The sequence below is a fragment of the Mya arenaria genome, chromosome 8 (genome assembly GCF_026914265.1).
Source record: "Mya arenaria isolate MELC-2E11 chromosome 8, ASM2691426v1".
Classification (NCBI taxonomy): Eukaryota; Metazoa; Mollusca; class Bivalvia; order Myida; family Myidae; genus Mya; species Mya arenaria.
The window spans coordinates 31,084,137-31,110,890 of NC_069129.1; the positions used below are offsets into that span (position 1 = coordinate 31,084,137).

General features: G+C 35.2%; 2 protein-coding genes across 6 annotated transcripts; one reads left to right on the plus strand and one right to left on the minus strand.

The window, feature by feature from the left end:
• Positions 1 to 3,909: 3,909 nt before the first annotated feature.
• On the plus strand, positions 3,910 to 11,084 carry LOC128244124 (uncharacterized). Its single transcript, XM_052962140.1, has 6 exons — positions 3,910 to 3,970; positions 6,658 to 6,765; positions 7,858 to 8,078; positions 8,693 to 8,818; positions 10,163 to 10,351; positions 10,814 to 11,084. Exons 1-6 carry the CDS (start codon positions 3,910 to 3,912, stop codon positions 11,048 to 11,050), a joined length of 942 nt encoding a protein of 313 aa, XP_052818100.1. The 3' UTR covers positions 11,051 to 11,084.
• Positions 11,085 to 11,443: 359 nt separating this feature from the next.
• On the minus strand, positions 11,444 to 25,575 carry LOC128243426 (D-aspartate oxidase-like). Of its 5 annotated transcripts, none has more exons than XM_052961204.1 (11): positions 25,440 to 25,575; positions 21,894 to 22,171; positions 21,081 to 21,204; positions 19,869 to 19,948; positions 19,389 to 19,454; positions 17,326 to 17,380; positions 14,572 to 14,673; positions 13,545 to 13,609; positions 12,868 to 12,985; positions 12,525 to 12,623; positions 11,444 to 12,230 (listed from the first exon to the last, which is right to left on the minus strand). In XM_052961204.1, the coding sequence occupies exons 2-11, from the start codon at positions 22,085 to 22,087 to the stop codon at positions 12,108 to 12,110; spliced, it is 1,026 nt and encodes a 341-aa protein (XP_052817164.1). In that variant the 5' UTR covers positions 22,088 to 22,171; positions 25,440 to 25,575; the 3' UTR covers positions 11,444 to 12,107. The 5 variants fall into 5 exon arrangements, with proteins under 5 accessions (XP_052817164.1, XP_052817166.1, XP_052817168.1 ...); XM_052961206.1 differs by lacking the exon at positions 25,440 to 25,575 and adding an exon at positions 25,185 to 25,318; XM_052961208.1 differs by lacking the exon at positions 25,440 to 25,575 and adding an exon at positions 25,277 to 25,294.
• Positions 25,576 to 26,754: the final 1,179 nt, after the last annotated feature.

Consider the following 26,754-nt stretch of genomic DNA (forward strand, 5'->3'; position numbering starts at 1 on the left):
ATTGTATTGTTTGCATAAATTCGTCAAAATGAGCAACTGTTGTATATATTACATAAATCCGTCCCTTTAAGTAACTTTTGTATTAAGTGCATACATTCTTCCATTAGAACATCTATTGTTTTGAGTACATCCATCGTCCATTCGAGCAACTATTGTATTGAGTGCATATATTCGTCCATTAGAACATGTATTGTATAGAGTGCATACATTCGTCCATTCGAAAAACTATTGTATTGAGTGCATTCCATCGTCCATTCGAGCAACTATTGTATTGAGTGCATATTTTCGCCATGTGATCAACTGTTGTAAAGAGAGCATACATTCGTCCATTCGAACCTCTATTTTATTGAGAGCATACATTCGTTAATTCGAACAACTATTTAATTGAATGCATACATTCGTCCATTCGAGCAACTATTGTTTTGTGTTCATACATTCGTCCATTCGGGAAACTATTGTATTGAGTGCATACATTCGTTCATTCAAGCAGCTATTGTATTGAGTGTATACATTCCATCATTCGAACAACTATTGTATGGAGTGCATACAATCGTATATTCGAACAACTACTGTACTAAGTGCATAAATTTGTCCTTGAAAGCAGCATTTATTCAGATTGCAGATCTAGATTTATTTCAATTTAATTTTAGAAATATTTGGTGTCAAAGTGCACCTGATAAACTGACTGCCGTATATAGTATTAATACACTAGTGTATAGATTCCATAAGTTCGTCCATGTGAGCAACTATTGTATAGAATGCATAAATTCGTTCATGTGAGCAATCATTGTATATATTGCATAAATTCGTCAAAATGAGCAACTATTGTACATATTACATAAATTCGTCCATTCAAATAACTATTGTATTGAGTGCATATATTCTTCTATTAGAACATCTTTTTTTTGGAGTGCATTTAATCGTTTGTTCGAGCAACTATTGTACTGAGTGCAAATTTTCGTCAATTTGAGCAATTGTTGTATAGAGTGCATACATTCGTCCATTCGAAAATCTATTTTATTGAGTGCATACATTCCTTAATTCGAACAACTATTTTATAGAGTGCATACATTCGTCAATTCGAGCAACTATTGTTTTGTGTTCATACATTCGTCCATTCGGACAACAATTGTATTAAGTGCATACATTCGTCCTTTCGAACAGCTTTTGTATTGAGTGCATACAATCGTCCATTCGAGCAGCTATTGTATTGAGTACATACATTCCATCATTCGAACACCTATTGTATAGATTGCATACATTCGTCCATTTGAACAAGTTTTGTATTGAGTGCATACATTCGTCTATTCGAACAACTATTGTATTGAGTGCATACATTCGTCTGTTCGAGCAGCTATTGTATTGAGTGCATACATTCCATCATTCGAACAACTATTGTATTGAGTGCATACATCCGTCCATTCGAACAACTTTTGTATTGAGTGCATACATTCGTCAATTCCAGCAGCTATTGTTTTGAGTGCATACATTCCATCATTCGAACAACTATTGTATTGAGTGCATACATTTTTCCTTTCGAACAACTTTTGTATTGAGTGCATACATTCGTCCTTTCGAACAACTTTTGTATTGGGTGCATACATTCGTCCATTCGGGCAACTATTGTATTGACTGCATACATTCGTTTATTCGGGCAACTATTGTATTGTGTGCATACTTTTGTCCATTCGAGCAGCTATTGTATTGAGTGCATACATTCCATCATTCGAACACCTATTGTATTGAGTGCATACATCCGTCCATTCGAACAACTTTTGTATTGAGTGCATACATTCGTCCATTCGAACAACTTTTGTATTGAGTGCATACATTCGTTAATTCCAGCAGCTATTGTTTTGAGTGCATACATTCCATCATTCAAACAACTATTGTATTGAGTGCATACATTTGTCCTTTCGAACAACTCTTGTATTGAGTGCTAACATTCGTCCTTTCGAACAACTTTTGTATTGGGTGCATACATTCGTCCATTCGGGCAACTATTGTATTGACTGCATACATTCGTTTATTCGGGCAACTATTGTATTGTGTGCATACTTTTGTCTATTCGAGCAGCTATTGTATTGAGTGCATACATTCCATCATTCGAACACCTATTGTATTGAGTGCATACATCCGTCCATTCGAACAACTTTTGTATTGAGTGCATACATTCGTCCATTCGAACAACTTTTGTATTGAGTGCATACATTCGTTAATTCCAGCAGCTATTGTTTTGAGTGCATACATTCCATCATTCAAACAACTATTGTATTGAGTGCATACATTTGTCCTTTCGAACAACTCTTGTATTGAGTGCTAACATTCGTCCATTCGAGCAGCTATTGTATTGAGTGCATACATTCAATCATTCAAACAACTAGTGTATTGAGTGCATACATTCCGTCCATTCGAACAACTATTTTATTGAGTGCATACATTCGTCTGTTCGAGCAGCTATTGTATTGAGTGCATACATTTCATCATTCGAACAACTATTGTATTGAGTGCATACATTCGTCTGTTCGAGCAGCTATTGTATTGAGTGCATACATTTCATCATTCGAACAACTATTGTATGGAGTGCACACAATCGTCTATTCGAACAACTATTGTACTGTGTGCATAAATTCGTCCTTGTGAGCAACTTTTATTCAGATTGCAGACTAGATTTATCTCAATTTAATTTTAGAAATATTTGGTGTCAAAGTGCACCTGATAAACTGACTGTCGTATATAGTACTAATACACTAGTGTATGGATTCCATAGGTTCGTCCATGTAAGCAACTATTGTATAGATTGCATAAATTCGTTCATGTAAGCAACTATTGGATGAATTTCTGAAGTTCGTACATGTGAGCATCTATTGTATGGATTGATTAAAGTCGTCCATGTGAACAACTATTGTATAGATTGCATTCATTCGTCTATGCAAGCAACTTGAGCAATTATTGTATAGATTTCCTACATTCGTTCATGCCTGCAACTTTCGTAAAGATATTAAGTGCATACATTGCATCATTCGAGAGCAACTATTGTATTGAGTGCATACATTCGTCCGTTCGAGCAGCTATTGTATTGAGTGCATACATTCGTCCGTTCGAGCAGCTATTGTATTGAGTGCATGTATTCGTCCGTTCGAGCAGCTATTGTATTGAGTGCATACATTCCATCATTCGAGCAATTATTGTATTGGGTGCATACATTCGTCCATTCGAACAACTATTTTATTGTGTGCATACATGTGCATTCGAACAGCTAATGTATTGTGTTTATACATTCCATCAATCGAGCAACTATTGTATAGATTGCATACATTCGCCCATTCGAACAACTAATTTTTTGAGTGCATACATTCGTCCATTCGAACAACTATTTTATAGAGTGCATACATTCGTCCATTCGAACAACTATTGTATTGAGTGCATACATTCGTCCATTCGAGCAGCTATTGTATTGAGTGCATACATTCGTCTTTTCGAACAACTATTGTATTGAGTGCATACATTCCATCATTCGAACAACTATTGTATGGATTGCATACATTCGTCCATTCGAACAAGTATTGTATTAAGTGCATACATTCGTCCATTCGAGCAGCTATTGTATTGAGTGCATACATTCGTCTTTTCGAGCAGCTATTGTATTGAGTGCATACATTCCATCATTCGAACAACTATTGTATGGAGTGCATACAATCGTCTTTTCGAACAACTATTGTACTGTGTGCATAAATTCGTCCTTGTGAGCAACTTTTATTCAGATTGCAGATCTAGATTTATCTCAATTTAATTTTAGAAATATTTGGTGTCAAAAGTGCACCTGATAAACTGACTGTCGTATACAGTACTAATACACTAGTGTGCGTTGTTAAACGGCAAAGTCTTATGTATAGTTGAACTATCAACATGGGATTTATTGCATACATTTTTATAGCAACATGTGTTGCATTTTTCTCCATGAACGCAGGTAAGTACAATTCATTAACAATATGCGGGAGGGATGTTAATCTCCAAATGCACTTGAAAAATGTTTGATCTACCGATAAAAATTATAATGATGCGGGAAAGGTTATACTTACTAACCGTATTAGAAGTTACGGGGCTAGTAGATGATCTGATTTCGGATATAGGGGGCAAATGAAACCATTTCGGGTGAGAGCGAAGCTCGATATACAGTGCAAAGGAAACCATATCTGATTAGAGCGAAGTTCGAACCCGCAAATGGGTTCCTGTGCCCCGTATATCCCATATCGGGTCACCAACTTACCCCGTAACGTATATATCACGTCGACAACTGTTAACATTGATCAAGACGCCAACACTGTTTGGAATTTTTTTTTATTTATTCATCGGAATCGGAAAATAGACGACATTTTGGAACGATATAAAGATTAGTGACCCAATATTGAAAAAAATATATGGTCACCGCGTGACCAGTCCTGGACCAATGACGTTGCGTCATTCATGTTGCAGGAGTGATATATGTTATTACGAACATTACATCAACGTTACAGAACAGAACAAGAAATCTTAAAGCATCAAAGACGTCGCGAATGCTTTTGAAACATGACTTAAATCGGAAGCAGATGCATTAAATCTGGATACCAAGTTTTAGGAACGTGGATATAAGCATTTTTCAGTTTTGAAAGAAATCGAATTTTCAGCTTAAGGTCTCTACGACCTTGACCTTTGACCAACTAACATAACAATAGTTAGGGTACTGGTCTTGCTTGAGGGATCTCTACCAACGAGGTCTCTAGGCCTAAGCCTTTATTTATTGATCGTTTGATTTGTTTGTGTATTTGAGTTTATCAAGGTCTGCCCGCGTCCATTTATTGCATTATGGCTTAACCCCGCCGTGACGCCATCACGACTTAAATTGTGTTTAAATGCCATAAGTGACATACGATAGAAGTGACAGCAATTCGCAGTCAAATCCAGACATTGAAGAAACAGAGTGAGATACAAGAGATCCGGGTGCGACACTCTAGCTCTTTGCGAAGAGACCTCTTGATTCTTTAACGACCTCGGTGTAATGCACCGATGAACGGGATACAACTTTCCTGGGTTGAACCAGTACTGAGTTCACCACGTTTCCAAGCACTACCCTTTAAATGTCAAGCGCCAGGCATGGGAGCTACTTGTATCAACTGTTAACGTCTGACACGGCCCGGAATCGAACCCACGATCTCCCGCTCCGTAGGCGGACGCCTTAAGCACAAGGCCACGGAGACGGTCAGCTGAAGGTTGTTATCTTAAGGTTACCTCGACATTGACCCTGAAGGTCCATAAGATGTCCACATCTGATTATCCGGGAGTAATCCAGACCATATTGATATGAGAGTTGCACTTCGACAATTTTAGGTGGAGTGGGGGTGGGGGTTGGTGTTGAGCGATCGCCACTGGATCGTATATTTATAATAAAAGGTTTAACTTTTTGTTGTTGATATTTTTACTCCAATGAGAGAAAAAACTATGAATTAATAAATTATTGATAATTTAATGGAATTTTACTAAACTAAGATTTACACACATGTTTGTATGCATATATATATATATATATATATATATATATATATATATATATATATATATATATATATATATATATATATATATATATATATATATATATATACATTTCTTTTTGAGTAAATATCACTTCAAATCAATTAGCTTTACCTTCAATTTTATCACAAATATTCAAGATACAAGATAAAATAATTTGTATTTAAAGTCGGGTATATGATAACAAGAAAACTTTAGCTCAATGAGCTATTTTCGGACATGAATAACAAACATACATAACATAACAAAACATTATAAACAATGAGCTTGTGACCTGGAAGTAAAAGTATATAGTTTAACTCTTTGCATGCTGGGTAAATTGTCGTCTGCTCAAAAATGTCGTCTGGTTTATTCTAGATTTCTTCCAATTTACTTAAAACTTTGGGGATATATTGACTGAGTGGCAAACAGCTTGGAACCTGACCAGGCGCCGAGTTACTCGGCCTCTGGTCTGGTTCCAAGCTGTTTGCAAAGCCTTTAAAATTGCCATCAGCAGCTTAAGGGTTAAAATAGGTACAAATATTGGAACAAGTATCTACAAAAGCTGTTCCTTATTATACTCATGTAATAATCATGTGCCTCAAGGTTTTTTAATAACGGTATAAGATAAACGTTTTTGGGTTTTTTTTTGGTATCATGATGTTTCCTCTTTCTTTAATCAGTTTGTACAATTGTTTGTTTATAAAGGTTGTTTTTATCAAACATATATCACAATAAAACTGCTGGCTTGTCCATTTTGATCACGTGATCCTCCGTGGTACAACATTGAGACTTATCCCAAACTAGGACCGAATTCATTCAGCATCTTAGCAATAATTTTAAACTAAGTGAAGAATTGCCTTTTTTATTATTTGAATAACAAGAAAATGAACATTAATTGTACACCAAAAATATGAAAATAAGCAAGAAAATTGTCTAAACAATATATGCATATGAATAAATCTAATAAAAAGTCGCGGATATTTAAAATAATGATTGTCAAAATTTACAAAATTCTCAGTTGAAAATATTCACTAAGATGCTGATTGAATACGGCCCCTGACGTCGCGATGTCAACAATATATATCGTTCCTTAATATTTTGCAGGGGCTGAGGTGTTTGTTGATAAAGGTGTCCCGTATGCAAATGGACCGAAGCTGGTAGGAGAGCTCGCTATTACAGTCACAACAGAGGATAGTCCAAGACATGTGAAAGGTTAGGATTTGCAAGCATGGAAAACACACTGACACCGAATTTTCAAACTCAATCATTTTTTTTAAAAAATCAAAAAAAAATCTTATAATTCCAAACTTAATATTATAATACCAAAAATGCGCTTTGTATTGTATATATAAACAGTACAAAGTGCATATTTGAAAAAAGAAAATCAATATTTTTTCACATTTTTGGTATTATAATTTTAAGATTATAACGTTTAAAAACACATCAACTGCTTTACTGAACGACGAAACTAATATCAAAGGGGCTCACAATAGGTCAATGCAAACATTATATATATTTTATTATTTTTAATGCATCATTTTGTTAAACTCATTTGACTTTCATTAAAGTATAAGCGATATTTTGGCGCTATCTAAAACTGTGAAATTTGTGACCACGTAGCTATTAAATGAAAACAAATAAACAAATAATGACGGCTTATATGTTTTATTTGTCTGTACCCAAATTAATGATTTTGTTTTTATCATCAAAGTCAAATGAGTTTAACAAAATGATGCATTAAAATAACAAGTTACATCAACCAATTTTGAGCCCCTTAAATAAAGATATGGTTGAGCTGTCAATGTTGTACTGTGAGGCTTTGGCTGTAAAATGTTGATTTTTGCCTTGTCCTTGTAGTTTCCGTTGTGGTATGATTGAATGATTAAACCACATCCGAAGATTTATCGTTTCTCAATGTTTCAAATTACTTTGCCTTTAATTTAAGTATTTAATTTCAATGTCGACAGCTTAAACTAGATTTTATAAAGTTAAACCCCGTTGGTGCGAACTCGTTTGGCTCGATACCCACGTTGGCTCGAACATGGTGTATATGGCCGATTTCTTTCTACTGAATGTAACAATTCTCGCTTGGCTCGAATTTCCCAAGGCTCGATGTATTATCTCCGGTCCCTGGGAGTTCGAGCAAACGGGGCGTGACAGTACTTAATTTTAGTGTGTTTTGCCAACATTCCCATTATTTTCGATAAAACAAAATGTACTAGAAACGCTGCAATTGACATCTTCCAAGAAATCATTTAAAAATTGAACATGTACCCAAAGGCACCATGCTCTGTCTATTTTTAGCATTCTTTCCCCTCGGCGAAGGCGACTTTCCAGTCATCTATTACATAGGCGGCCTCAGTTCCCTCGTGCCCTCCGAGCTTTACTCCATCATCCTCTCAAAAATTGCGGCGCACGGGTTTTTCGTGTTCGGAGTTGACTACTATTTTCCTGCTGACTCAGTAAAACAAGATGGACAGGGAGTTGGTGACGCCGTCGATGTGTATTTTAGGGAATTCAACTTTGTGAGTTATAATTTACTCTAAATACACACAAAAGTAGCTATTTTAGTTTCTAAAAAGTCATGTTTCGTTACAACAACATGTGTTTGTCTATTACTGTTACTACCAGACGATTTGCTTTTAGAGTTTAAATAAGCACTCTTACTCCCAAATATGATGTACCATAATTAATGCAATTGTTTTAATTTAACGAAAAGGATGAATACATCTCGAAAACAAGTTTTCCTATGAAGGAAATCGTGTTTAATTTGAAAGAATGGTGCAAAAAATACGGTTTTGCTACCTTATGAAACGATAGTTGATCGGTGTAAATCTTTTAGGACCCACCAGTCAATTAATATGTATGCGTTTTCAGATATGAAATACACAGTTTCAATCTTGTTATCAGTAATTAATAGTTTCCATAAATGCATTATTATATAATAAGTAAGAATTTAAAGTTTTATTACTTAAACTATATGCTTGTTATACATGTGTATTTACTATGCATTGATATTAAATAAAAGTTTCACTTTGAAGTTGTGTGTCATTTTCTTTATAATGAATATAACAATATTAGCGCAATGCTCATACTTCACTATATTATTTTACATATTAAACTTTGTTCTGTTATCCAGTTGCAGAAATTCATGGTGAACAAAACCGTTGGAGTTCCACGATGGGACCTGACTGGGCTGCTCTGCCATTCTGCTGGCTGTGGCGACACGCTAGACATGATTGAAAAGAACATATTCCCTTTCAAAGTATATACAGTCATAACTCGCTATGTCGAAATCGTTTGTTGCACGGGATATATTTCGAGATAACAAACATTCGATTAAACCGAAATACAAAGCATGTCTCAACTAAACCCAACAACTTCGAACAAAAAATCGTCATAACCAACACATCGCGATAACAGAGTTCGACATAGCGAGTTTCGACTTTATTTCTCTTTCTAGTGTTACTGTCTGACAGATTTGTATTCTCACTGAGGATTTAAGTAATGAAAAGTTGCCGTTTATTGTTACTTGACTTAAATATTCAACGCTCCGTGTCTGAAACTTATTTAAGTATGAGATACGGCTGTTGATTAAATAACGCCATGTAAATCCATGTAGGCTTGTGTCAAAATATTGATATTCCTTTGTCGAATAGATTTAAGCTCGGGTTATGATTAAAGGGGACAGACACCGGATGGTTTATCAATAGGCAAGTACAGTTTTCCCTCAAAACAAGCCTAGAATTGTCAATTACCTAGTAGGAGGCCGATAATTCATCACTTTACATGGTTGAAAAAATGAACGAAACAATCATGCTGCTGTCTCATCTGTGTTTCCCCGTTTAAAATAACGCATACTTGTATCCCAGTTTAAATCATTTATGTTTATGGGTACACATAAATTAACTGACGTTATTTCTAAACTTGCTGGGATTTACGTAGTAGACAACCCTAGTAAATTTCGAATTGGAAAAATGCGCAAAAAAAACTGCGAAAGATGCATGCGTCGTAAGCGATATGAAACATCAGTAAGAAAGATTCAATGCGTTGTACACAACGATATCAGTTTTATGTAAATTTTTCACAATTTTCTTTTTTTCTTGCAATTGTATCATCTGGTGTCCAGTCCCTTTGAGCTGTACTTTACGCGTAGATTTCAGAAAACGTTTTGCGTATTCGTTTAAAGCTGCACTCTCACAGATTAAACGTTTTGACATTTTTTTTAATTTTTTGTCTTGGAACGAGCCATTTTATGCGAAAAATGCATGAAAACCAGTTATATAATACAGCTGACAAAACATAGATCGCAGATTTAATATTTTAGTTCAAAAATTGATGTGTAATGTATTTTTCTTAAACCGTTAGTAACGGTTTAAGCCATAAAACATTAATTTTCGAACGGAATTATGTAAATCTGCGATCTGATCTTTTGTCAGCACTCTTATATCATTGGTTTGCAGATTTTTACGCAAAATTTTGCTCTTTCCAAGACAAAAAATAAAAAAGTTGTAAAAATGGTAAATCTGTGAGAGTGCAGCTTTAAGCAAACGGACGAGCCTAATTTCCGAAACCAAACCATGATCTCGTTTGAATTATCTTATTTCAGGCCACCATATTTATGGAGCCGTACAGCCAGGTAGTCCACGCCAACAAGACCATGGCGATCACCGTGCCAGCCTTGATGTACGGCACTCAGCTGGCAGAGGAAGGCTTACCGCGGTGCAACGTCCCAGGGTATGACTACCTGCAGTTCTACGATGTCTGGAAGTGTCCAAGGATTGCCATTAAAGTTGCGGTAACGGCAATTTAATTATTGCACATGCATTTACACTAAGCACAGCCTGAACCATTTCAGACAAAACTGACGATAAATTCGATTCTATTACTGGTAATAAGATATGACATTGTGTGCATATGTTGTCTAATATGTGTGTGTTCGTTAGTCCAATGGTGTCCTTTCACGGTCATAGTAGAATTTGCAGACACATGAATTGGCCTTGCATTTGTTATAACCAAAAAACTATTAAAAAATAATTATCTTATTTCGTAGTTTAGCTGATACCTGGGATAATTCGGCACCAAGAGAATTCGGCCCAGTCAATTCGGCACCATAAAGCTTAATCTTTTCTACTTTGTTATGGGTGTGCACAAAATACATTTAAAGGCTTTAGTTGGCGTTTGTTTGTTTACTGTTGGTAGTTATTACAACACTTAAAATAATCCCAAAACACAAACGAAATGAACATTTCTGTTTTAGGATTTCGGCCATTGCGATATGCTCGATCCAGTAGGATGGGAAGCGTGTCATCTGACCCATTTTTGCAAGACAAACAACGACACGCAACTCAACCATTACCGCCAGACTGTGCACGGTATTGTCTCTGGATTCTTTATAGCTACACTGCAGGGGTATGGCCAGAGTATAGTGTATGTGCAGGATGTCAAGAACATACCAATCAAAGTGCTAGTCAGTAAAAACGATTGGAATTGTTAATGTATAACAATGCATGCTGATGGTTGATGATTTCTGGGGCTGTATTCACAAAGCTTCTTAGTGATTTTTTTTTCAACTTTTTTTAACAATAAATATTTTAAAATTCCTCTAACTATTCATTTTATTTATTCATATGCCTTTATCATTTTGGTACTTTCTTTTAGCTTTTTTTGTTGTTTTTTGGGAAAACACATTCTTAGTTTTCAACTTCGAAAAAGGATTTTACACTAATTGTGAACTATTTGTTCACTAAAAATCTTTGTGAATACGGTTCCTGATATAATAATGATTTTTGTTTTTTCTTTATTTTTATTTCAATAAATAGTTATAAATACTGAAGTTGTATTGAAATGCATTAAATAATGTTATTTGATATCTCATGTTGACACTACTATGACAGAATAAAAAAAAAGTATATAATCTAAATGTCATTACAGCCCATTATTTTATACTTTCTCAAATCACAAAATTTGGCGGCCATCTTGGACGCCATCTTGCATATTGTAAATTCGCAATAGCCACCTAGTGGCCAAAGTCACTGATTATAAACAATGGACATTTTCCTAACACAACATATGAACATAATTTGTATAAAATTCCGGACACTTTTTTTCTCAACAATGAGGACTTGAAACCTAGACTAGAATTTCAGAATAATTACAATACAATTATATCCAATGATGATTTGAAATAAGACAACACGCATATAGCACCAATTAATCCGGACATGTTGTATCATCAAGTATATATCACGAATCGTAAATGAAACGACTCATAATGATCTAAACAAAATCATTACATATAAGATATATTAGATTTTACCATATAAAGATATTAACATGATTTGTTCTCATTATAACAATAAATGTAAATTATCATAAGAATATATAAGGTGGTGCACTTTTACCACTAGCACAGTATTATCAATCACATTAACAATTCTTTACAAATGTACATGCGCGCAAGCACAACACTTGTTCATGAAAATAATAAATAACATTATTCCCTCTGCTCTGTTTCCAAGAGCACCACAAACCACTTCGCACTATGACTAGTATTATAATTTGGCTTTCGTCAAGGTTCCTTTAGTCGCCAAGTCTTTGGTGATGGCAGCAGCCTCTATTGCTGTTCCCCAACTCAAGAAGATCCCGTTGGCACCATGTCCGTAATTGTGGACCACCTTAACAAAGACGAATATAGAATGTATGGTTGTGAAGTATGGAAATACACATACTAAAACATATCAGAAGAAATACATCGTAAACACTTGCTTTTATATAGTGGTATTGAATGAAGAGTTAACAAGTTAAAGCACAGTGCAGTGTTGAATAGAAACAGATAATAAATCAGTGATTATATAATGTGTTTATATAATTTTATTTTATTGTATGTTTTATTAAATACACACTTTTAAAGTTTTTTTCTGCATTTTTAGGACTTGAGAGATAATAACTACATAGTGCCAAATGCTCACGTTTAAAGCTTTTCCTCCAAAGTAGATAACTTCATTTTCAACTCTTACATATGTTCTATGTGGTCGCAGTCCTATCCATTTACTCTCAATAGGAGCGTTCTGAAATAAATACAATTACTCATAAAACGCATAATAATCTATTCATTACTTCTTTCCTTGTACAGTTTACGTTTGTCAGTTAAGCTTTCTACAATTGCATTGTATATTGCGGAAAAATGATTTGTTTAAAACGAGACCAATAAGTATTATTATTTATTTAAATGTATTAATAAGCTCACTTGATCCGGAATATTATTAAGAGAACTCTTTAAACGGCCCCTCATGGAAGTCTTTAATAATTTACCTTAAGTCCGGGAACCAGTTTTGAGCAAGCGTCCAGAATGTTTGTAAACCACGGTTCTCCCTCCGAGACATCTTCCTCCCCTTTCTGTCGAGTCCCGCCCAAAACAACACTGTCCTGTCTTGATAAACGAGTACAACATGTTTGTATTTTGATAGTTCATATGAAAAATGCTTCTATCATTATCAACATTGAACTGCAGCATTCATTGAAAGAAGTTATCAATATGTGCAGTTTATCTTCTAATTGACACTGGCAATAACTATGTTTAACGACGCCTTGAAAACGAACGCTGAGTTATCCATCTTCCTATGAGATAACAATACATTCGGTGTTCCTGTTGCTTAAGCAACTTGCAAATACATTCGAACCCCGTTTGCTCGAACTCGCTTTGCTCGAATTCCTCGTTGGCTTGAACTGATGTAAGGGACCGATTTCTATAAAAAAGAAGAAGTAAAGCAATCCCGCTTGGCTCAAACTTTCCGAGGCTCGAGATATTTTCACCGGTCCCTGGGAGGGGTTCTTCGAGCCAACGGAGTTCGACTGTAACAATGATTTATTAAACTGCTATCGCACCACCAAGAAATAGCGAGTATGGAAGGGTATCATTAAGTTTAATTTTTCAATTATTGTTTTACGAGAAGTACAGAACATTTAGAAAAAAATGTAAATCAACCTACCCCGGATATATGTAATTGTTGCCATGGTCCCATGCGTAAAAGTGCTTCAACCACGGAGCTTTTACCTGGAATTGAATAAAACATTCCATAGGTGATTAATTGGAAGTTCGGTGATCTGTTATCGGGTAAATAATGTACAATTATCAGACTCGAGCTTCGAAAGATCCATTCAGAACTCCTCGGCCAGTTTCCATCGAAAAACATCCTCGGCTGTATATAGACGGTTTAGAATGTCAGAATATTTAGATTTAACTGCGATGCAAGTAGATCGCGTAGTAATTTCAATTTAGAAGTTAAACTACATGAGGTAGCTCTTGGTAATCTTCATTTTTTATGCAATAGTACACTTCACTAGCAAAAGATTTAAACTATATATATATAATACGCCAAAAATACTAATAGATAATATTATTAAACAATTTACGAACTACTTCTACTGGTATACCGGCATGGCATACATCCGAGGTTGTTTTCGATGAAAAATTGCCGAGAAGTTCCGAATGCGAAAGATCATATATGTTTCTTTCGTCAACTGCGTCTACGTTCAATGCTTTCATTTAAAAATGTATGTCATAAATATTGTCACAAACTTAACATGTGATTTGATTTTTAATAATGTTCAATATTTCGTATTTCAAAACTATTGATGCCACTAACAAAAGTACTGAATCCTGTTATGAAATCTCGCGTCTTTTCATGTAGTTTTATGTGTGAACTAATATGATTTCCTGTATAAAATAATTGAAAAAGAAGAGGCGAGGATGTACAATGAAACCTCTCGTTTTTGCTTGGGCAACTTCAAGAGGCAAAGACAGGATGGCTCTAACAGGATTGCGAGGAAAGAGAACATCAGCAAATACATTGTCAAGAGCCGTTCAAACTCTAAAGAAAATACAAATGCATTGTTTCTTTTAACCCAAATATGTCTTACCCTCATGAATTGGCCACCAGCGATTACTGTCATGAGCCGTTCGAAAGGTACAGATAATACGAAATGCATTGTTTCTTTTACCCAATGCTGACTTACCCGGATGAGATGTCCGCGTACGGGGAACATTTCCGTATCCTGGAACAATGTTTTGGCCGCCATTCCTGCACAATTCACCAGCAGAGAGCATTTTCCTGCAAACTTAAAATATTAAACGAAACACTTATTTCCATAACCATAATGCAAAAGTTAGTTTGAAGGACAAAGCACAAACTTTTCTAAACGTGTTATATGTAGTCGAACCCCGTTGGCTCGAACTCCCAGGGACCGGCGAAAATACCTCGAGCCTAAAATAAATCGAGCCAAGCGAGAATGCTTACCTCCAGTTTATTGAAATCGGTCCTTAACATCCAGTTCGAGCCAACGAGGAATTCGAGCCAACGGGATTCGACTGTACATGTACTTTAAGGTTCAATCTTTAGCAAGCATACTGTATGCTTACTGTAATACAAGTATAGATGTTTCGGACAGCTAAGTAAATTTTACGAAAGAAGTTTCAATCTTTAGTAAGCATGGTGAATGCCTTTTTAATACGTATTTAGATGTTTTGGAGATGGAAACTTCTACTAATTTAAAAGAAGAATTTAGTTCAATGTTAGCATGTTAGTAAGGGCTCTCTGACAAATACACAGAAAAAGGCGATAATAATACCAAACACTTGACAATCAGATTTAAAAACATGGAACTTGGTAAAACAAACTTTTTAAGCAATAAACGCAAGTATAATATAAAATTAGTTCATCATTATTAATTGAATGCAATTTATGATCCAGTTAGAAATTATTTAACGTCGAAACTTAAAAATTATTTATTTCTAAATAACATCGGAATTTCGTTACAGCAAACGTTTCTTTTTAAAACTCAAATTTAGGGAAACAAAGCGTGAATTGATTTCCTTTACGAAAGTCAACAAAAAACGATTGTTTTATCAACACTCAAATGGATTTTGCTGTCACAGTTTTCTTCCTTTTTCCGTCAAGAATCACCTGTTTTATTCAAGTTTAATCAATTATTAATATTGATATAACTACCTTAATGTTCGCATAATGTATAAATATCACTTTCAGTTCCAGTTTATTGGCACTATCAGGAAATTCATGCTTTTGGCCAAATTGACATCAAATTTCACAAATATCCATATTATATGAAATGCAAAACTGTTCTAACAAGCATCAAAGAAGTTAGAAATGATCATAGTCATTATCATGTTTATACTTCGATATATGCATTTACAAAGATGATTTTGTTTTATCTATATACTGATTACTTATGAAGATATTTCCTATTTAAAGACTAACGGAAAATATTTGTATATTATGTGCAGTTACATTCACGATTAATACATTTGGAGGGTTGAAAAGGTCTACTTAAAGGTAATTTTGTTATCAAACAAGTACAATGAAATGCATAATTTGAGCAGCATTAAAGGAAAATGTCAGTGTTTCGAATTTCCTTAATTGTCCATTTTCGTACACCAGAGTGAAGATGCTATGCGTATCAAACATTAAACCCCTGATGAATGAGAATGTAATCTTTCAGTTATGAGAAACATATTTGCAAAGAAAACAGGGTAATTTCACTACTGTTCATAAGTGAAGATTGTCGGAGGTCAAGAAGGCTAGCAACGTGCAACTGATAAGCCCCGCCTAATCTGGACGCTGATTAGTCAGTCGGGTATTGACCGGCTAGTTTGACTTACAGGCCGTGTCATGTTAGTTGTCCTGTCAATTGTCTTCAGAATATAACCTACATTTTCAGCCAATGCAATTGCATATAGGCAATCATTAAAGTACTACGCATAATCATTAAGATTTTCAACTTTCGCGGGTGTTCAATGGTCCGCAAACTGCAAATCATCCGATCATTTTGCGTTTACAATGTGTGAGCCTATGAGATTGTATTGTAAGTCATAGAGATGATCTGAAGTAATATCTTAATGATTAAGAATGGATCGTTCGCAACACTCACTCCACCCATTCTTATTTATTAAGATTTTAGTTCATGTCATCTAACTATTACTTAGGAGTTACACTTGGTCCTAGTGTAATGAATTAAAGAGTTTGCCAGTCTCCATAATTCTAGTTCATTTAGGTCACAGCACGATAATAAATCTCAGTTCTATTTCGATATTTGCAATCCACTCAAAATTGATTTGTGATGTTTGTGATGTTTCTTTTAAATTTTAAAATGGCGTCCTAGAAACGGCACAGAGTAATTTCTATCCGACAAATGTGTCCATGTGTGTTTTGGGGTGGATTATACAATATTTTAGAGAACACGATTTCTTTGAAATACTTTAAAGCTGCACTCTTACAGATTGACCGTTTGGGAAACTGTTTTCATTTTAGTCTTGGAATGAGCCAATATTTGCGTTACTGTCTGGAAACCATTGCCACAAGACTGCTGACAATATATCAGATCGCAGTTTTTCACATTTACGTTCGAAAATTGATATTTTATGGCTATAAGCGTAGCTTATGCTTTAAGAAAAGAGAAATTTTCGGCAGTTTTCATAACAGTTGAGATCTGTTCTATTTTGACTTATTTAAGATGACTGATTTGACTGCATTGAAACCGAAATCAGCTGATTCTGAAACAAAAACTATAAAATGACAAAATTCTCAATCTTTGAGGGTGTCGCTTTAAGTCTTGGTCAATGATGTGTTCCTTAGAACCCGGAGCATCAAATGAGAATTACAGAGGGTTTCACCATGGTTGAAGCAGGGGAATTGTGAAATACAAGTAATTTGATACTTGCAATAGAGTGAATATTGATTATAAGAAAAAACAAACCTCTGCAATATTTGAAACTGTTCTTTTTTCAATGCGCCCTCCATTTTGGAGAAATCTAAAAAAAGAAAAGAAAAAAGGTTCATGTCACATAACGCTTCATGAGTTTGTATAAAATTGCCATTCACATCAGTATATGGACGGGTGGCTGAAAGAGTATCTCAAGCTTTAATGCTGCACTCTCACAGATTTACCGTTTTGACCACTTTTTTACTTTTTGTCTTGGAATGACAAGATCAGATCGCAGATTTTCATATTTCGGTTCGAAAATCAATGTTTTATCGCTAAAAGCGTTACAAACGGTTTAAGATAAATGCATAAAACATCATTTTTTTAATATAAATATGAAAATCTGTGATCTGATTTTTTTCAGCAGTCTTAATTCACTGGTTTCCATGCAATTTCGCAAAATTTGGCTCGTTCAAAGACATTTTTTTTAAAGTTGCCAAAACGTTCAATCTTTGAGAGTGCAGCTTTAAACTCCATTACATATATGCAAAACTTTTTTTCTATTCCATAGCGTGCTTGTCGATTGTTAATTGAGCGTAGTCCTCTACCCCAGTCACCTGGTATTTGGTTTGCAGTTTAGCCAGTCGAGCTGTCTGATTCGAGTGATCTCTTGTTCTGAGCATTATAAAAATACGTATTCTTGTACTCTATAATACACATGAACAGTTGTTGTTTTTTATAATTCTCAGACCAAGAGATCACCCTAGGTACCGAATCGCTCGTATCAGATAGCTCGACTGGCCAAAACTGCAGTCCAAATACCATGTAACTGTAGCCATGACATGTCTTAATCGTATGGAAATAATGTTAACTTACCTTAATGTAAACCGGTACCAAAATGGTGAAACTTACCTTTCAGTAAGCCATGGAAAAACATTTCCGTTCAAAATGGCATAAACTTGCCTCTTTGTAAGCCATACAAGTATCGGAATCCTGCTTAAACATCATTAACATGGAATACACTTACCTCTTTGTATGCCATGCAAGTAGTGGAATCCTCCTAACACAGTATTAAAAGGGAAAAAACTTGCAACTTCGTAAGTCATGGCAAGTATCGGAATCCTCCAAACACATTATTCCAATGATGCACACTCACCTTTTTGTAAGCTATGGATGGCAAGTACGGAGTCCTCCTAATACAGCATTAACATGATATACACTTACTTCTTTGTAAGCCATGGCAAGTATCGGAATCCCCCTTACACATCATTAACATGATAAAGAACTTACTTCTTTGTAAGCCATGGCAAGTATCGGAGTCCTCCTAACACATCATTAACATGATAAAGAACTTACTTCTTTGTAATCCATGGCAAGTATCGGAATCCCCCTTACACATCATTAACATGATAAAGAACTTACTTCTTTGTAAGCCATGGCAAGTATCGGAGTCCTCCTAACACATCATTAACATGATAAAGAACTTACTTCTTTGTAATCCATGGCAAGTATCTGAATCCTCCTAACACATCATTAACATGATAAAGAACTTACTTCTTTGTAAGCCATGGCAAGTATCGGAATCCCCCTTACACATCATTAACATGATAAAGAACTTACTTCTTTGTAAGCCATGGCAAGTATCGGAATCCCCCTTACACATCATTAACATGATAAAGAACTTACTTCTTTGTAAGCCATGGCAAGTATCGGAATCCTCCTAACACATCATTAACATGATAAAGAACTTACTTCTTTGTAAGCCATGGCAAGTATCGGAATCCCCCTTACACATCATTAGAATAATACACACTTACATTTTTGTAAGCTATGCATGGCAAGTACGGAGTCCTTCTAACACATAAAGACTTACCACTTTGTAAGCCATGGCAAGAACCCGAATAATTCTTAATCAGCATCAAAAAGGCATACACTTACCTCTGTGTAAGCCATGTCAAGTTTGGGAGTCATAAAAATGATAAACAATTACCTGTTTTTAAGCCATGGCAAGTACCGGCCTTTTTAAATATCAATAAAATGGCATGCACTTACCTCTGTGTAAACCATGGCAGGTTTTTGAACCCTCCTAAAATATCATCAAACTGGCATACACTTACTTGTTTGTAAGCCATGGTAAGTACCGGCGACACTCTACCATTAACGTTGTATACCTCCAACCATGTCTGAAGACAGAATGAAAATGAATGTACATGTATTAACAAAATTATTACGACCTGCTTAACCTTTACAAACATATTCCAATGTGTTATCCCAACATTGCTTGATAAACAGGTTTTACCTTTATATAAAACCTTAAATGAGTGCTTAGCGCGATGTGTCTCTATTTATTTGTCTGTTAACTCTTACATCAATGTGGGGCCCTTTTCGGCTTATGACTTTGAACTTTTAATTTCGTTTGCGGCAGTCTTATAAATACTTATAAGTACTTAATAAAGTAATTATGTTTGGTTAGATTGTCGTTCTTTACAAACAGATGTTGTTAATAAAATACATCGATTGTATCGATAGTCGTCAGTCGACAAACTCTGTATTCTTAATGGGACGCATACATTTATTGAAATAATATCAATAGTCACCTATAATTTCCCGGAAGTCTGTTAAGCTCCTCGTCTGACAGTTCACAGAAGTCATAGTCTATCACATGGTGAAAGGGATACTGTAAATATCGATGATCGATGATTGAGCTTGTAAATTATCATAGTGCAAATATAGAAGGAAAACCAATTCAAAAGCATTACATATATCTGTGATCTTATTTAATAGTACATTTGTCATAGGTCAAATAAAATAAAATAAAACTACTCAGATCCGCCGAATGACAAACTTTATACATGTATATAAATCTTGTATCTGGTACAAAGAACATAAAAATTATGGATACAATAAAAGTGGACACGAGTTAGAACTATATATAGGGCATACCACGAATGACATTATTAGCTATTTGTTGGTTGTCTTGATCTATTGAAAAACTACGAATTTAAAACGAAATCAGATTAAATCGGGTTAAATCGGGTTAAATCGGGTTAGATAATTTCCCGTTTAACCGTAGGTGTATCAATATTCAACTAGTTTCTTAAATATTAAATGACATGCTCTCCACATTAACTGAATGGTTTATCTTCAATTGCAGCTGCTACACATACTATTGTATACACACGTATATCACTAGCGGATTTAAGCCGCCCCCCTCCTTAAATTTTATGTAAATATCGGAGAAAAAGTAATACAAAACGTTAAAACTAAAAATGCATCATTTTGGACTAGAAATTGTTTAAAAAAATGGGAATACCCCAACCCCCCTGTCAACATTTTAAACAATATGAACTTCTGTCTAATGTCAATTACTGGGTACGCCCCTGCATATATTTATTAAACATAATGTCAAATGCATGTACTTCATTATAATTTGCACTCTTTTATTTTCAAAGTTAGGGCTCTCTCGTGACATATGTGATCAAAACAGTGCCCAAACGAGGACAATCGATGTACTTCTATCAAACTAGGACAATCGATGACTTTAGTACAGTCTATCAAACTAGGACAATCGATGACTTTAGTACAGTCTATCAAACGAGGACAATCGATGACTTTAGTACAGTCTATCAAACTAGGTCAATTCATGAAACAAGAGAGGACAAAGAAACGAGGACAAACAGAAACTAAGGCAAGCTTTTAGTTACATGGATAGTGCTTCGGCAGCAATACCTTATGACCAAAATCTATAAACCACAATGGAAGACACCAATACAATCATTTGTCAATTAAAAACAAATGCATAAATGTACCTTGGTATTTGACTCTGCGTCGGTGTTGAACTGGTACCCTGTAAGCCGCTGTACACCAGTTTGCGAAGGGTCAAGGTCAACGTTTAAATGATGGAACCAGCCAAATGAATCATCGCTCCATTTTCTAAAATGATCAAAATGATTAAATATGAGTTTGAAAAAACCATAGAGGTTGATGAAAATAAACGAGATCGACTAAGATCAATTTTTTGAAACGGACCATAGGTTCCTTTTCTTTCTATCGTCTTGACATAACCCCTGAGACAATGTAGAGGGGCTGTACCCCCCCCCCCGCCCCCAACGTCACCCCCTCTGCGTTCCTCCGAATGCTCCTTTATTTTCTACCCAGGTCCTGCGTTACAAATACTGTTAAGCCATACATTTTGAGAGGAAGTGTACTGCGTATCGCCCTCTCGAGTCCCCAGTATTCCTTAATATGTCCCCTAAATACAGCATACAGAAAGGGTATGGTTCAGACACAGTGTAGTCTATAAATCTGCGTACCAAATAATGACATATCTTGAATGTCTATGTGTCCCGCGTACCCTAGTTCCCCTTTAAATGTCCGCTGTGTATCTTATACCAAAAAAGGTGGGGTAGGGTGAGTGGTGTAGGGGGGGGGGGGGGGGGGCAGCAACGATGTAGTCTATAGAATCTATAGTGATTCTATGGTAAAACATATCACACAAATCATTGTATTTTTTTTCACGTTTTCTCTAAAAGAAACTAATCAAAGTAGCATTCCATGTACAGATTCACTAAACAAACTCTCAAAGAAGTAGTTCTGACACCCAGAAATCGTCAAAAACAAACCTGAATTGGTCCACATCTTTCACGGGTGTTTTTTCAAGTGTTGGTCTTATAATTCCGGCAGCCCCATGACTTGTTGTGCCAGTGGTGAATCTGTCCGCTATGACGGTCACGTGACGACCGGGTAGAACTTCTTGTATGTTGACGGCCGTCGAGAGACCGACCACACCCGCACCGATGACAGCGATGTCGTACATATTTCCGGTAAGTTATGTATCCGTATTATGGTGTTGGTTTCATAACATATGTACGTTGAATTCCCTAATAGAATTTAATATTCCCTGAAAAGTAATACGTCAAAATATCATCACCAGCAGACAATTGTATACAAGTGGATCAGTCCTAACCAGCGGTTAAATCTAGCCAACGTTTATACAATTGGCTGCGGACTGTCAGAGAAGTCCGGTTTTGTTCACCCAGATATGTTTTTTTCGGATTGTTTTTTTTCTAAAATACCTTCTTAGTAACTTAACAATATTTATGGCATGTTAATAAATGTCCGTTTTTCATTTTACCTGTGTTTGTTTTCCTTCAATCCATACTTGGTCGACCCTGTACATATGTAACTTGACCTTTGACAATACATAAACTCAATACAGTTTTTACAGTAAATGAGATATTCATGCTTCACTCACAGGAATTTGACTCAGTGTTTGGTCTTAAATGATATATCAAGTCATTATATGACCAAAAACTGACAAAAAACAACAATTTCGGACAAAGACCAGGTCACTAATACTATCAATAAAGTATAAGTGACCTGGTCTTTGTCCGAAATTATGGGTTTAATTTGTCAGTTTTTGGTCATATAATGACTTAATATATCATTTAAGACCGAACACTGTATTGATTTTGAAATAAGAGTGTCACTTTAACGTATTCTGTATCAGTAATCATGCATGTAATTATTACTTTATTGATATCATGTTTTATGATTCAAGACTTATTTTTTTATGAAAACTGCATGCATGAAAGCGTATACTTTGGGATGATTGTTCGGAGCTGAAAGTTTACAAAGTTAATCACAAGCAAATTCACATCTTTTGTATTCAAAACATTGCAAAACCCACCTGGCAATATCACCTAATATTTTAAAGATGAGTAGTTCGGCTATAATTTATTATGGTTAAGTGTATCTTATGTCTTTTCAAATTCAAATATATTATGCTTTAACATCTGACCCCAAAAAACCTGGTTCATTATTTGTTGTTGTTTATATCATAATTATATTATATTATAATATAATATAATGTCTACCTCTTTTCACATGTATAATGTGTTGAGTGTAGTAAAAGAAATAAAGAAGCGTTTTCGTTTTTAACTTTCCAATATTTTCTGCTCTCGAAGTTTAAAGTAACTCGCTCATAGTTTGTAAAATGCACTTTTTTTAATTACGACATTAAGTGTGGCAAATCATAAGGAGTGTTAAAACAAATATACCAAAAGCTGAAACCCTTAAACAAATGATCTTTGAAGACCACAATTATCATAAGCATTTATAACTCGATTGAAAATTAATTACGGCTGTGGTGTTGCGTGATTGGTTGATTTACATTATCACTTGATGTTATCAATGTATCCTTAAAGGCCTAGTTTAAGCCTTCTATACGTGAACCCCCCCCCCCCCACCACCACCACCACCACCAAAAAAACAACAACTGTGTATAGAAAACAACCTCTGTTTATTGATCTGTATCTACTTGCCTTGATCCCTCTTATCTGATCTCCGATCTGAGTATCCTGCTGAGCAGTTTAAGAAGTTTTATTACAGAAATGGACCCTAAATGGCCCTGAGCCAATACACGGATACACAGGAAATTGGCTCCCTACTTTGACACCACTGCAATTAGCAGCAGATGCACAGCAGGGGATTATCATGCCAAGCATTTCTTAAACTAGGCCTTTAAGACGTCAACATATCCACCACTTTTGTTAGAGTCCCGGTGGTCGTGTCGACTAGCCGGCTATGTTATGATATTTTCTTGACTTTACCAGCATGAACACAAATACTTTTTTATACTATAACTGTATTTTTACTGTAATTTCGATATCATAGCGTAAAATAATGATAAAATAAGTGTTTTCAGATGCTTATCCGGAAAACTTATTTTTGGTCCAAAAAATGAGCGAGTCACTTTAATGGATGCATTTGTTATCTGCTGTATTTTTAACATTTTTTGAGACATCTGTTACAACTGTGCTTTTTTTAATTAAATATTCGAGCACGTCATCAAATATTCCACCTTTAAAGTAAACAAAGATGTCGTTAATCACGTTGCTGACTTTAAGAAAAGTTCTGAGCAATCGACCCAATATATGAATATTTTCGAATGAGACACCTACATGTAACTTTTCATTCGGAACACCTCGGCCATTTTCCATCGAAAACGTAACATTTTTATAGAGCGCTCTAGTAAACCATTCTCATGATAATGATTGTACGCATATAGCGTCATCGCCCTGGCCCCAATTTCTCGAAACTTCTTAAGCTTAACAGGCTTAAGTCATATTTTACTTACCAAAATAAATACTTAAATGGATTTTGATAAATGAAAAATGGTTTATTTTTATAATCATACAGATTATTCCTACATAATTTCTAAAAATTCTTGAAAAAGTAAATATAACACATTTTATAGAACAACAAAAATAGTGAGATTGACTTAATTCTGTTATAAGGGACTTAAGAAGTTTCGAGAAATTTGGGCCTGGTGTACGAGAATGCTGTAAACGTAAATCCAAACATAACCGCGGTCTTTTGAAGTGTGACAAGCATTAGCTGACATTTAGACACAAATTTACTCAAAAAAAAAAAGATTTAAAAAAAGGTTAAAAAAAGTATGCAATCCGAAAACGGAAGCTAATATTTTGTTTCCCTGACAAGAAGAACAGGTGTCGAATAAGCATTCCAAGATCAAAAATCAAAAAGTTGTCAAAACGGTAAATCTATGAGAGTGCAGCTTTAAATGTAGTGAATTGTGGAAAAAAAGAGAAACGTTCATCTTGCCAAGGGAGTTTTTCATTATTTCATTCATATTAGTGTCAAATTAATAATAATTGTCAATTGATGCCTACTTACCAAATGATTACTGATTGAAAAAGGGTTGTAACGTGTCTGGTGTCTTATTGAACGTAAACAAACCAACGATAATGAGGTACAGTGTACTTACTTTAACCGCGAACTATGTTGAAGGTCTGGTTCAATCCTAATAAGCAGTCACAACACAGTTATGTATCCCATAAAACAAGTTAATATTACATAATATTTTACCTTAAAAATAGCTGTTGGCATACCTGCAACTCCAGCTGCTTCTCAACTATTTTGTTCTGAGCGTATTTCAGTATCAGCTGATTATCGACCTTATGCACATTATCCATTAAATTACCTGCCGGATTGTTCCGTCGGCTACCGTGAACTTTGACATAACCGTACAGTGATAGAATCGGTGAAAGCCGTAAACATCCGTAAGTTTGCTGAGTGTGCTATAATTAACCCTTTATTTAACCATTGCTTAACTATGAAGTTAATTGCCAAATATTATCACTGACCTTGTGTGGAAACTGGTGCAGTTAGACGTTAAGTGAAAGAACACTGGCTGAACTTTATTAAGTCTTCGAGCGTTATCATGGATGGGGAAATAAATAGCCTCAACATTCACATTTCAAACATGTATTAATATATGCCTTTCTTGTGCGTTATCATATGAAACGAGGAAATTAAGTCTGCACACAACCCATCTTCTTGATTCGTGCACATCGGGAATGTGTGTTATAATACTTGACAGAGGCGGCACCAGGATTTGACGTTAGAGGGGGCGTGTCTTAAAGGGTTAAGCGTTTGACTTGCGCTTCTCCCTCAACAGCGAAATTTACACTAATATATGATAAGTGCTGGCACTGTTGTTTGGGGGTTTTCCCCCATATTTTAACAATTTCTAATTCGGAATGACGGTTCTTTTTGTGTGTGTTTTATTCCTTTTTTCACCTATATTGATATAAAAAGAAAACTTGGGCGATTTAAGCGAGGAACCGCGTGCCCCTGGTTCCGCTAGTGCTTGAATGATTTTGAACTAATTAACGATTTAATAGGTACAATATGCAGCGTTTATTGGTTCCATTGAGATATGATTGATAAACATGAGATTTTTCATTTTTAAACATCTCAAGAACATCATTCTTCATATTCAGATGATGCATTTAGTATAAACTTGACTCATGTTAACATGCGATTACTTCAGACTGGTCATATCACTGAAAATGACCGTCTGTTGACCTACGAATAAATTCAAGTATGATTAACACACATGGAAGTGTTCCCAATGTCATCAAGAGTTCCACGGCATCTCCGTTCGAATTCTGTATCTTACGTAGAGTTGGCGTCAGTTTACCATTAAAAAAAATATGCTGATTTAAAGACAATAATGAAAATTACACAAATTGCAAGATCAACAATTAACCGACTAAGAATTTCTCCGATCTTCATTTCTGTCTCATCATTGTACACATATCATTATGCACAAGTATTAGACATGTATTGTATTTGACAATGTGATAAACAGTGCCGATCTGAACAGGCTAGACGCTACCTGTAGCAATCAATGATTTACTTCCACAGTTATTCTGTCCAATGCTTAATCCACTTTTTCACGTTGAATTGACTGAAATCGGTTGTATATGCGTTATAAATATGAATGGCACAAAAATCTCGCTGAATTCAATGTGCTTTAAAGCTATAAATGTCATGTTCAGTTTTTTAGAGAATCGTTTCTCCAATGGACCCCAACAGTTATCCTGTGCACAAATCCACTTTTTTCATGCTGAATTGACTGAAACTGGCTGTATATGTGTTATAAATATGAATGGC

Bases quoted from the DNA above. Each gene is read 5' to 3' on its own strand.
- LOC128243426 (XM_052961204.1), bottom strand. From the start codon at position 22,087: ATGTACGACATCGCTGTCATCGGTGCGGGTGTGGTCGGTCTCTCGACG. The intron at 19,455-19,868 runs GTGACTATTGAT...TTCTGTCTTCAG, and splicing joins AGACTTCCGGGAAATTATAG to ACATGGTTGGAGGTATACAA. The intron at 12,986-13,544 runs GTAGGTTGATTT...TCGTTTATCAAG, and splicing joins AACAATTACATATATCCGGG to ACAGGACAGTGTTGTTTTGG.
- LOC128244124 (XM_052962140.1), top strand. From the start codon at position 3,910: ATGGGATTTATTGCATACATTTTTATAGCAACATGTGTTGCATTTTTC. The intron at 8,079-8,692 runs GTGAGTTATAAT...TCTGTTATCCAG, and splicing joins ATTTTAGGGAATTCAACTTT to TTGCAGAAATTCATGGTGAA. The intron at 8,819-10,162 runs GTATATACAGTC...ATCTTATTTCAG, and splicing joins AGAACATATTCCCTTTCAAA to GCCACCATATTTATGGAGCC.